This window comes from Talpa occidentalis, unplaced genomic scaffold (genome assembly GCF_014898055.3).
Source record: "Talpa occidentalis isolate TD23 unplaced genomic scaffold, MPIMG_talOcc4v2.1 talOcc4.13, whole genome shotgun sequence".
NCBI lineage: Eukaryota > Metazoa > Chordata > Mammalia > Eulipotyphla > Talpidae > Talpa > Talpa occidentalis.
This window is the reverse complement of record NW_023601322.1, coordinates 87,782,200-87,794,428: the sequence shown is the minus strand read 5'-3', so window position 1 is coordinate 87,794,428 and position 12,229 is coordinate 87,782,200. Positions and strand designations below refer to the sequence as shown.

The following is a 12,229-nucleotide window of genomic DNA, read 5'->3' as shown; positions in this document are numbered from 1 at the left end:
AGTGATGAATGAAAGGCAAAAGTATAAAACAAAAATATAAATAAAAAGATAAAGTTGCCTGTGACTTAGAATGCACAGAGTGGAGACAGTATTAAATGGCAGGATCAAGAAACAGAAAGATCAGCTGCTCAGATGTCTAAAAAAAAGTGAGGGAAATTAAGAGACATTAGACTAGAAATGTTTAGTCACAGTGAAGAGCTGGAAATCTGGTTTTCATGTTAGGTCCCACTGTCATTCCAACAAAATAGGAAAAAGGATTCTTGCACTACCTGACAAACAATGACTTTTTAAGAAGGTCCAATCTTACATTCTTTTGAGTGTAAGCAGTATAAAATCTATATAGTAAGTCTCCATATTTAATAAGTTTAATTATTTGATAACCCTTATCTTTCCTGTAAGCACAGATAAACAGTCTTTACTATAACATAAGGAGTTTGCAACATATGAAATCTACTCTGTAACAATGTGGCTTGATGACCTCCTGCCGCTACTAAGCACAGGTTCTGAATCCATGGGTGGTGACTTAGTCCGGGGCTCAGAAGCTCAACTAAAATCAGACATCCCAGGAACCAATTTCTTTTTATTTTAGGAATTTTATAGCCTTTACTCATTTGTCAACCAAAAACCTAAACCCACCTTTCCCTACTAAGTTGGAAGAAATATACATAGAAAAGAAAGCACTCAGAGTAAGTAAGCAGTGGCTGAACTAGTGATCAATACATATCCCTAACAGACAAACTTATCACCAAGTAGGGAGGATCTTGGTAAAGAATACAACACAGTAAGGAGCAAAGACAAAGCATAGGGCAAAACTACAACTTTAAATCACTCAACAGTTTTTAGTTCCTCATGAACTGAACTTACTTTCTGTTTTCCTGCTGTTAATCAACTTATTTTCCAACTCTTCCAGCATACTATGCTCAATTCTGAAGTCACTTTTTTGGCTGTAGAAATGACTGTGTTTATCTTTTTCTATGTTGTTAACTCTTTAGGAAAAGAAACAAATGGCGTAAGCATGATTTAAATAAATCTTAATTGTTCAAAATATGAAGACACTTATAATAATCAGTGCTTTATAAAATTTGGGTTAATTCATTTAAGGAACCAAAATACAATTACTTGTATTAATAAGGCCCAGAGAATCAAAAAAGTAGTTAGAAAACAGTTAAGTTCAACTAAAATCACGTGTAACTTGAATTGTTATTTAAATCACAAAATGTTAATTTAGGAGAATGCAGTCAGAGAAAATACACAAATCTTTGGCAATTGATTCCACTCAGTGTCACCGCGACCTGAAAATGGCAACTATGACAGTTCTCAGGAGATGCAAGACATTTAAACTTTCCCAGAGTGAACCTCTTCATCATTAAAATGTGAACAGTGGCTCCCCATGACCCAACAGACTGTGACTAACATATGACAATATATGTAAGGATTCTCATACAGTAAAAATGTCCTACGGAAGTGGAGGTTATTAATATTAATAAAACTGTTATTTAAGATATGAGACATAAAGAAGTAGCTATTGCTTCCATTGAAATAAAATGAATATCAAAAATAAATAGAATTTACATAATTGAGCGAATTTAACTTTATATTACTCTAGTATCATTTGTCTATATCACACAACATTTCTCTCTTTTAATATGTAAAAGCGTAGCAACTAGAACTTTTAAGTTCATGTGCAGTTGGGAAGGGTGGAACAGAATTAACTTTATATTGATCATAATAAATGGCAAATTACGTCATTTGGTGATAGTGTTCATATACTTACTGATTTTTTAATTTTTCTGCTGTGCGAATGAATTCTGTTTTCTTAGTTCGACTAACTTTCTGCTTCCAGTTTTGAAGCGGAAAAGGACGAATTCCACTAGAAGTACCAAAACAGCCATCATTCTGCATGAAAAACAAAAATATATTTCTTATCAATAATAAAAATGAAAAGAGATGAACATGCAATTTTTCCCAGAAATATGTGTCAATAATGAGGTTTTTCCAGGGGGTAATTTGGGGGCCAATCTTATTTTATTCATAAAAATTCAATTTGTATTTTTGTGCTAAATTATTAAGTAAGATATTTTAAGTCTGCAGGGATTTTTACAAAAGATTTAATTCTTCCATGGTTCAGTCCTTTAGCAGGTATGTAGCGGAACACTTCCAGTGTGACAGGTGCTGCTCTAGACATGGGAACGAGGACGACCCACATACACAGGCCCTGCCTGAAAAGTCTAGTGAAGAAAACAGATTTAAAAAGAAAAGAAGTGAAAAAAAACCCCCACACCAATGCTGGTAGTGCTGTCACAGAACCAACGCTGAAATGGAGCTATTAGAACAAATGGGTTTTTTTTAAAAAAAAAAAAAGATTTATTAGTTTATTTCTACAAGCACTGGGTACAGTCAGAAGCGCGGGAGGGTGAGAGAATTCACCAGAGCCAGAGCGGGGAACAGAACAGGCAGACTGAGGAAGTACACTGCTGAGGGGAGCAGTGGGCGGCAGGAGAGGTCTACGCGCCATGTGGGACCCTCCTCCAGAGGCCGGGGAGCAGCCGGGGATCGAACCGGCGCTGTAGAGGCTGCGGGCAGCTTTGCAACCCAGCACTCAACTGCTGCACCACTGGAGAGGCCCACAAATGGGTTGTTGACACAGTTAGAATGACCGCAGAAGGCGTATTGGCTTGAGGTTTAAAGAAGGAGGGAGCCAGTCACCCAAAAGACAGGAGGGAACAGTTTTCCAGGAAGAGAAACCGACACATGCAAAAGTCCAAAGGCAGGGCTAGTTCAAGCAAGGGCAACTGTAACATGAGATTAGTAAAAGTGGGTCGATGGGCAGGAGAGGAGGGTTGACAGGGATACATGGCATATCACACCGGCACTTTAAGTAACTTAAGGAACCTGGATTTTATTAAAGAGTATCATGCAAGAGAATGCCATGACACGCTCAATTTTTAAACACAATCTCCCGATTCTTTGTGAGAATAAACTGGAGGATAAGGGAGGTGAGAGGCACTAGGGGGACAAGAGCAGAAGCAGGAGGATTAATGAAGTAGCTGGTGCAGCCACCTCAGACAAGGCCCACTGGGGTGATGACAACACAGATTACACGGAGGAAGACGACATATATTTTGGAGGCATAACCAAGAGCTGGACAACCTGGATGTGGGGGATGAAGAAGAGGAAATAAGGCTTTATATTGCCAGGAGCAAAAGTAAATAACTTTCTAGGAGCAAGACGAGTAAAGAATGAATTAAGGAAAAAAATTGAAAACTTGACACAATTCACATACCATAAAATGTACTCAGGGGGGTATAGTAGCTTCACAAATGATGCACCATTACCACGATCTAGGTCCAGGCTGGTTCTATCACACCGAAGCCATCCTGAAGCCATTAGCTGTCACATCTTCCCAGCCCCTGCCCCCATTAATCCATTTTCCAAGACGATGGTTAGTCCATTCTGGCCAACTCACACCAATGGGATCATACAGTATGTGGCCTCCTGTGTCTCTTTTCTTTCACTTGGCATTATTTCATTTTAAATTATCTTTACTGTCATAAAGACATATGATCTATAATTTATACAATAATCTTATTAGCACACAGCAGCCCAGAGCTGGAGGATGGGGGTAGACAATGTGGAAAAACTGAATCACTAAATAAGCAGCTCAAACACGGCTTCCCGAGGTGGAGGACAGTGATTTGGCCCTCACTTCATCTGCCTTCCCTGATTAAAAAAAAAAAAAAAAAAACCCACAGAAAAACGTGTTCTCAGCAGAGTTGGGTCCAAAGAGCCCCCTTTTCAAATCTGTTCTCCTCCCTGCCATCTGGGGAAGGTTGTGTAATTCTCAGCCTTTTAAGATACAGAAGACACTAGTGAGACGTTAGGATGTTACAGCCCTTTGTTCCAACGTCACGCCCACGCCCATTGCTCAGTATTTGTTGATGGCAAAGCGATGAATCCCATAGAATTGGGGCAACTTGGGCTGCAGAACACCGAGCAATGAGCTGGGCTGGTGAAGAAGTGAGCAGCATCACCCTTGGAGAAGCGGGCCAGGAGGCCGAGTACAACAGGAGAGATGCTGAGGAACTGTGGGAAGAAGTAAATACGAGTCTGTTGCCCACCTGTTCCCAGTGTGTTGGTAATCAAGCCTTTCCTTGGCCAGGGATCTCGAAGGGTATCCCTTTCACTATATGTGGGAAGACATGAGTGCGCCAATTTCAGAAGCCCTTCCTGTAGTCTCCAGGAAGCAGCTGCCCATGCTCCTTGGCATAATTCTTTTGAGATGCATCCATGTTGTACGATGAATCTGCACTTCATTTCTTTTTATAGCTGAATAATTTTCTGTCATACGGGTCTATCTGATTTTGTTTATCTATTCATCAGTTGATGGACATCTGTTTTATTTCCACTATTTGGCCAGTATGAATTGTGCCACTGTGAACATGTGTGTACCAGTTTTTCTATGAATATATGTTTTCAACTCTGTTCGGTATACACCTAGCTGTGGAATTTCTGGTTGAGAAGGTAACTCTATTTTTCACTTGCCCATTTTAAAAACAGGGTTGTATTATTTTTTCTTTTTTTACTGTATAACTTTTTTTTTATAGATTTATTTATTTATACAAGAACTGGGGTACAGGCCAGAGGTGTGGGAGGGTGAGAGGATTCACCAGAGACAGAATGGGGAACAGAACAGGCAGACTGATGAAATACACTGCTGAGGGGAGCAGTGGGCAAAACAGGAGAGGTCTGCTGCGCCATGTGGGTAGCTCCCAGATGGCCAGGATCAAACCCACACTGCAGAGGCTGTGGACAGCTTCACAGCGCTGTGCTCAACTGCCTGCACCACCAGGGAGGCCCTGTATAACACTTTAGAGCCTTTAATATGCTAATATGACCTTTCTCTCCCTGCCATATAATAGCTGTAGTATACAAGAATGACACTCAAAATATTAAACAACTGGTATGGCATAGATTCCAACCAATCAGACAACACCTCAGCCACCAACTGTGGCCTGGAGAATGGGCTCAGTCTAAGTGTCAGCACAGTAGTCTGCAAAGTTTCCCAAAGTTCTGCTCAAGGCCTCCATTTCATGTGGTGGCTCCCAAAGAGGTGAGAAATGCTCTGGACAGGGCTGTGACCTCATCTCTCTAGGTTGGCCCAGGAGATGGGTGGCTCTTACAGCCACTCCAGATAACACTGGCTGGTAGGTGGCCAGAGCTGCAGCAAAACCAGGTTTCAAAAGACATGTGTGCTTCTATCCCAGCAGCTGCGGGGCTGTGGTTTGGCAGGTCAGCAGGTGCCCATCTGATGTTTGTGGCCATAGCTCTTTTCACAGCGAGGGCACCGAAGGGATTCTCTGAGTATGGGTCAGCCAGTCTCAGCAGGCTGCGATGCTGGCCACACCAAGTGCACATCCGGCACTCGGGCACTGGTGGGCACACTGCCGCTTCCCAGCCCTGGGGCTCTCTTCCTCTTCACGGCCCTTGCAGGGTTTGCCTTCTGCATGCATGCTCTGGCAGCCGGCCAGATGGGAGCTGCCTCAGAAACTCTTGGCACACTCAGAGCACCCATGGGGCTTGTTATGGAGGTGGGTTTTTGGTTATGAATCAGGTGATGTCCTCACCCACAGTTCTTCTCACGCTTGAGGCAGCTGTGGGGCTTCTGCTTGTGCCTGACAAGGTGGGAGCCACACACAAATTGTTTCCCATGTAGTTAGCAGGGATGTGGTTGGAACAGGGACTGTGCACTACACAAGGGCTTTGAGAAGCTACTGTCCCAAAGAAAAGGCCCAGGAGGCCCACCGCCTCCCCCTCCAGGGCACTGCCAGCCCCACCCCTTCACCATCACTTCCTTGAAGCCAGTGGCCTCAGACAGAGCTAGTGACAGGTGGTGACAGCCGCCCAGCAGGCATGGGCACAGGAAATCTGGGTAGTCTTCTTTCAGCTGAGCAGGAAGCATTCTTTACATATTGTGGACATACATCCATTACCGCCAATACAATTTGAAAATACTTCCCCATTCTTTAAATTGTCTTTTCACTTTGAGAATGTCCTTTGAAGTGCAAACATTTTAAACTTTTTGAAAACTACTAAACTGTTTTCCAGGGGCTGTACCTTATTACAATCCCATCAGCACTGTAGTAAGGTTCCAGTTTCTCCAGGTCCTCCCCAGTACTTGTTACTGTCTGTCTTTTTAATTATAATCATGCTAAAGGGCATGAAGTAATCTCTCACAGTGCTTTTGATGAGTCCACAATAACTAACAGTATTGAGCACCTTTCTCCATTATTTATTGGCCACTTTGTTGGAGAAAAAGTATCCCTTTCAACTTTTCATATCCGGTTCTATTTTTCAGTTGTGATTTTGTATGTTTTACATATAAAATCTTATCAATAATGAATTGCAAACATGCACTCCCATCCTCTAAGTTGTCTTTTAGCTTTCTTGATAATGTTCTTTGAAACATAAACTTTTCAATTTTTGATGGGGTCCAATTTATATATTTAATCTTTGGTAGCTTGTGCATGTCTTATAAAAGAAGTCACTGTATAACCACAGGTCATGAAGGCTCATGTTTTTTTTCTCAGAGTTTTACCTAACCTTAACTAAAGAAAACAGACACCGTGCTCTCTTGGTATAAAACCAGGACAGAAACAGTATGGTGCTATTAGAGATCTTTAAAAAGTCATAATTTAACAACAAAGATGATGAATAGAGAAATGGCACTTGAGAGGAGGGTAAGGAGATTATGGTCTGTAGTCTTGAAAGGCAATGGCTGAGGGAGATTATGAACAAATAATACACAACTATTAAAAAGAATACACAGGGCACATTATTTTTGTAATTAAGAAATGTGATTCCACACTCTAAGAAGGTTGTGAAGTAAAACACAATGTAAAATAGTTTTAAACTTCAAAGGTAAATATTCCCAAATAATTTAAGGAAACTGTTATGAAGAATTTATTTTCCCCCCAAATCTGTATGTCTGTCTTTGTCCCTATGCACAAAGCACCAGTGTGCAGTAATGGAAGTGCTAGCAAACTAAGACTAGAACTTCAGATGTGTTGAGGAACATCTCTAGTATCATGAGGCTGTCGTCAGGAAAATTATCTTTTGTTAAGAAAACATTAGCTGGTTGTACTATTAGACTCAGTAGTAACATTCATTCATTTAATCATGAGAGATCTCCAAGGTCAGTGAGGCAGCAGAATTTGAGTGTACAGGTATGTGTATGTGGCATTCCGGAAGGAGTACAAAGTTGAACCGTACATAGTTCAAGTAAAAAATCTTGTTTTGAGCCTCGAAAAACCCTTGAGAACATCTACCCCTTTACTAAGAGGCTCTGCCTTCCCTTAAAGTGCCGACAGGGTCTGCAGCTGGTTGTCTTCACCTCAGCACTACTGATATTTTGGATCAGATAATTTTTCGTTGTATGAGGTTGTCCTTCGGCCTCTCCACCAGCTAGGTGTTACTAGCATACACACACACCCCATTATCCCCTGCTGTTTTGACAAGCAAAAAATGTCTCCAGACATAGCTAAACGTCTCCAGACAATGCTAAATGTCTCCATAGCTAAATGTCAGGGACTGATGAAATATTTGAAATAGCGCCACAGGTAATTCTACTCCAAACCTTGGGGAGGCAAATCTGTAAAAATTACTCTGGTGGAATGATAAAACTGGGCATCAATAACAGTAAGCAGCAATTAGTGAGAAATGTAAATCCAGAAGTATATTTTAGAGAACAAATCACTGTGAAAGTAAGCCAGAAAGATTTCATGGAGAGAGCCAGCAAGCAACCACTCTGGTCATACAATTTGTAAGGTATTTCTAATGTACTTTAAAATAGTTTATATATTATGTATTCTTACATATTTTGTAATTATTTCCCCCTGAGACATTTGGGCCAGACTTCGAACAACAAGAGAATCACACAGCATGTGCGAGAACATTTGCTTGGGGTGGAATTTTAGTGCTTATTCAAGTGCCCTGGATACAAGCATACAAGGACACCGTATTTCTTCAGAGGAAAAAAAAGATGGAGCCTGTCCTCAGCCCACAACAGCCTTCATTCACGCTTGGACTGACCCATAAATACTAAGTGAGTGTCTACTATGTTCCAGGACTAAATAGACATAGTTTTTAGTGCTGGGAGTACAAACGTGAGTAAATCTTCCTAAATGTGAGCCCTCATGTGCATGGGTTGGGTGCAGAAAGACAGAAAATAGAGAACACATAAAAATAATCTGTTAATAAGTGCATGCAGAAAAATAACAGCAGGAAAGGAGGCAGGGTTGATAAGGGGATTCCGCCTGGGGCAGTCAGGGAAAGATCAATTAATGGAAGGCACTTCATCAGTTATCTGAAGAAGGTAATAGGGCTAGCCATGGGGCCACAAACGAAGAGCATCCCAAGGAGAGGGAACAGCAATTGCAAAGTCCGATTGGCCTATACAAGGGACCACCGGAAGGCGAGTATGGCTGCAGCAGACTCAGAACCAGGCACAGGGAGGTGGTGCGGGCAGCCGACAGGCCCTGGGCACCTTGCATAATAAGGCTATTACTCAGGGCTCTGAGCTGCAGAGCTGCATCTGGGGGATACTGAACCACCCTGCCTATAAGGAATACTTTAGGAAGGCAAGAGAGGAAGACTAGAAACCAATGAGGACAGCCTTTCAGCCAGGAAGAACTGATGGTGTGGCCAAGGGTAGCGGCACTGGAGGCGGCCTGAGCAGAGCTGGGGGCTGGCTGGACTCCGAAGGCAGGACGCACACGCCCTGGAGTGGCTGTGCGCGACTGCGATGAGCCGAGGTCTGCGCACTGGGCACCTGGGTGCACCAAAATTCCGTGGAGGGGGGTCTCTGGCCCTCCTCGTGCAGAAAGGGCTGGGGGACAAGAGTCTTAGCAAGCAGAGCTGCCTCGGGCCGTGCCACACTTCCTTCCCGCACGCGTCCCCGGCGCCGCTGCAACAACAGGCGCGGCCCGAAGGCGCAGGGCAGCGGCGAAGCTCCAAGCGCGCACCGCGCCGGGGCTGCCGCGCGTAACGCCCGCGGCCCGCGGCCCTTGGAGAGGGCGCGCAGCACAGCGCGCGCCGCACACCACCCGGGCGCGGGGCCCGCGGGCCCGACCCCTCGGCCGGCGCGCAGGTGGGTCTCCGCCCGGCCCCGCGCGCCCTCCCAGCGCGCACCCAGGCGCCCGGGCGGCGGGTAGGCGCGCGGGCAGCGGAGCGCAGGCCCCGGCGCGGCGCGCGCACCTGCTCCCGGGCTGGGCGAGGCCCGCCCCGCGCCCCGAGGGTCCCGGACGCCCCGGCTCACCTGTGGGGCCCCGGCGCCGCTCCCACGCCGGCCCCGCGGCCGCGCCCGCGCCCGCCACGGCCCCCGCGACCGCCGTGGCCGCAGCCGCCACCACGACCGTCGTCAGGGCGGCCATGTTCCCTCGCCGAGCCGCTCCGGCGGCCGCGGGCGCTGGCTCAGGGCGCGGCCCGGGGCGCGCGCGGCTCGGCGGACGGTTCTGCGGGTGGAGGCTCGGCCTGGGCGGCGGAGGACCGGGCGGGCGGGGCCTGGGCGAGGGCGGGGCGGGGCCTGGGCGAGGGGCGGGGTCCGGAGCTAGGGGCGGGGCCTGGAGCGAGAGGCCGGGCCGGGCCTGGGCGAGGGGCGGGGCCTTCGGGGCCTGCGAGGGGCGGGGTCTGGGCGAGGGGCGGGGCCTGGAGCGAGAGGCAGGGCCGGGCCTGGGTGATGGGCGCGGCCTGAGTGATGGGCGGGGCCCGGTGAGGGCTGGGGCGGGGCTAGATACTCTCTGCGGGGCGGGGCGGGCCCCCAGTGTCGCTTCCCGCGGTTTCGGGTTTCCAGTGCACGCGTCTGCTCTTCGAAGGCAAAATCAACCCGCTTGCCTGCTTCCCAGCCTCCACCTCCAAGAACAATTACTATCATACTTTATTTGGGTCTTCTATATGCCTGTTTATAGATATATTTTACATGATGGAATGTTCTCCTAGGCTTCTACTAACTGCTGATGAAACTGTGTCTAAATGGAAAAGCATTTATTGATGGGCTTGGACAATAAACTACAATTAATATTAAAAAAAAATAAAGCTGGGCCTCCCCTGGTGGCGCAGGAGGTTGAGCGCCGCGCTGTGAAGCTGTTCACAGCCTCTGCAGTGCGGGTTCGATTCCTGGCTGGCGGGGGAGATACCCACATGGCGCAGCAGACCTCTCCTGTCTTGCCCGCTGCTCCCCTCAGCAGTGTATTTCAGTCCTTCTGCCTGTTCTGTTCCCCGCTCTGTCTCTGGTGAATCCTCTCACCCTCCTGAACATCTGGCCTGTACCCTTGTTCTTATATAAATAAATAAATCTTAAAAAAAAAAATTGAAGCAACCCAGGGCATGCCCTAGGGTGTGAACTAATTACCAGAGTAAGGAGTGCAGTGGAGAGTTGGGAAAAAAGACATAGATTGCTCCTCCAGCCAAGACACAGGCAACCAGTGACACTTCAGCTGGTTTGTGCATGTGGTCTTTTCCAACTTTACAGGACAATTGATTCAATGCATTCAATCAGTACTGAACTCCTACTATATGCCAGGCACCATTACTGATCTTTAGAATTCATGTTGAGTTAAACTCATGCATAAGGGTCTTTCCCTCTTCCCATCTGTATCTTCTCATAACTTCTAGTACGGAATTCAAATAAGCAAGCAGAATATTTATTGAACACTTATTTTATGCCAGCACTGTTCTAAAAATGTAGTGAGGGAGACACTACTATCATCTCCATTTGACAGCTAGTAACACAAGGTCACACAGGTAGGACTGGGATTCAAACCCTAGGTTGCCTGACTCCAGAGCCCATCCTGGTGCAGATGTTAACAGGCAGTTGTATAAAGACTTCTGGTGCTGGGAGAGAGAGTTGGGAGTTAAAGATGTGGGGAGGAAATATTTAAAATAAGACTGAATGAAATCACTCCAGGGGACTTTTGCAAAATCAAATACATTGTCATGCCCAGACATTGGATTATTCTTCTACATAAGGCCTAGCTATTTACAAACTATTTGCATTACTGTTTTAAATATAATAATGAATGAAAAATTGTATGGTGCGCTATAGAAGTCACAAGTATAAATTGATGGGGTTGGACTAAAGTTGTTTCATGCTGACTTCTAAAATCAGACCCACAGCTAACAGTACTTATACATGGGGTGAGGACTCCCCCCACAATTTTCAGTCTCAAAAACAGTTGAACTTTTTTTTATTGACCTTTACAATAACTATTTCCACACAAAATGTTCAATGGTTTAAACTTAACTACATTTCTGGAAAGAAAGAGTGGTTGAAAGACTTCCCCAGCTTTCAACTCTTATTTTAAGTTCCCTGGTAAGATGAGATTCTCTAACCAAATCGCCAACACACTGCCAGGTTCCTACGGAAGGGCCAAAAAGATTTACTACTTAACAATAATAACAGCAACAACACCTGCAGCAACAAGAATGAATCTTTACTTCAAATGCAGTAATAAATAATCCCATACTTTTGATTACCTATTGTGTGCAAACCCCTCTAATTGATGTACGTAACTCTGCTTTGAGAATGTCAGTTAATAAAATTGAAATGAACTAATTCTAAGAGACTCTTGCACTCCCATTTTCACTGCAGAACTATTTACAATAGGCAAGCAATGGAAACAATCTAAGTGCCCAAAGACACATAAGTAGATCAAGATGATGTGGTACATATGCACAACGGAATATTACTCAGCGATCAAAAAAGATAAACTCATGCCATTTGTAGCAACATGAACAGGTGCTGTTAGGGATTATGCTAAGTGAAATCTGTCAGAAGAAAGATAAATATCTGATGGTGTCACTTGTATGTGGAATATAGAGAAACCAGAAAAAGGGTCAGATAGGGCCAGACTCAAAAACTAGCTCTTAAAATCTGACTGTAGAACTGAGGTATTCAGAGGGAGAGGAGCTAAGCAAGGCACGAACACCAATGGACTGTGGTGATGGGTATGGGGTGCTGTGGTAGGGGAAGCTCTGTGGTAACAACACCAGAATGATGGGGGATCCTACACTTCCCAAAGAAAAACAACAATGTAAAACAACATTACCTCAATTAAAAAAAATAATAAACTTTAGAAGATAATATAGCTAAAACACAGCTGAGCCAAGTATCCATCCTAACCTGATTTTAAGTTGATACTGATTTTCCTAAACCACAAAACCTCCAATTCTATTT

General features: G+C 45.0%; 1 protein-coding gene across 1 annotated transcript in view; it reads right to left on the bottom strand.

Moving 5' to 3' along the window:
• Window positions 1-12,229, bottom strand: part of FEM1C (fem-1 homolog C) — a 202,974-nt gene that overhangs the window by 11,168 nt on the left and 179,577 nt on the right. The window contains exons 5-6 of the mRNA XM_054694513.1: window positions 1,775-1,896; window positions 865-986 (exon numbers count right to left, since the gene is read on the bottom strand). Of these exons, the coding sequence (XP_054550488.1) occupies window positions 865-986; window positions 1,775-1,896 (244 nt within the window). The remainder of the gene's footprint in view (window positions 1-864; window positions 987-1,774; window positions 1,897-12,229) is intronic.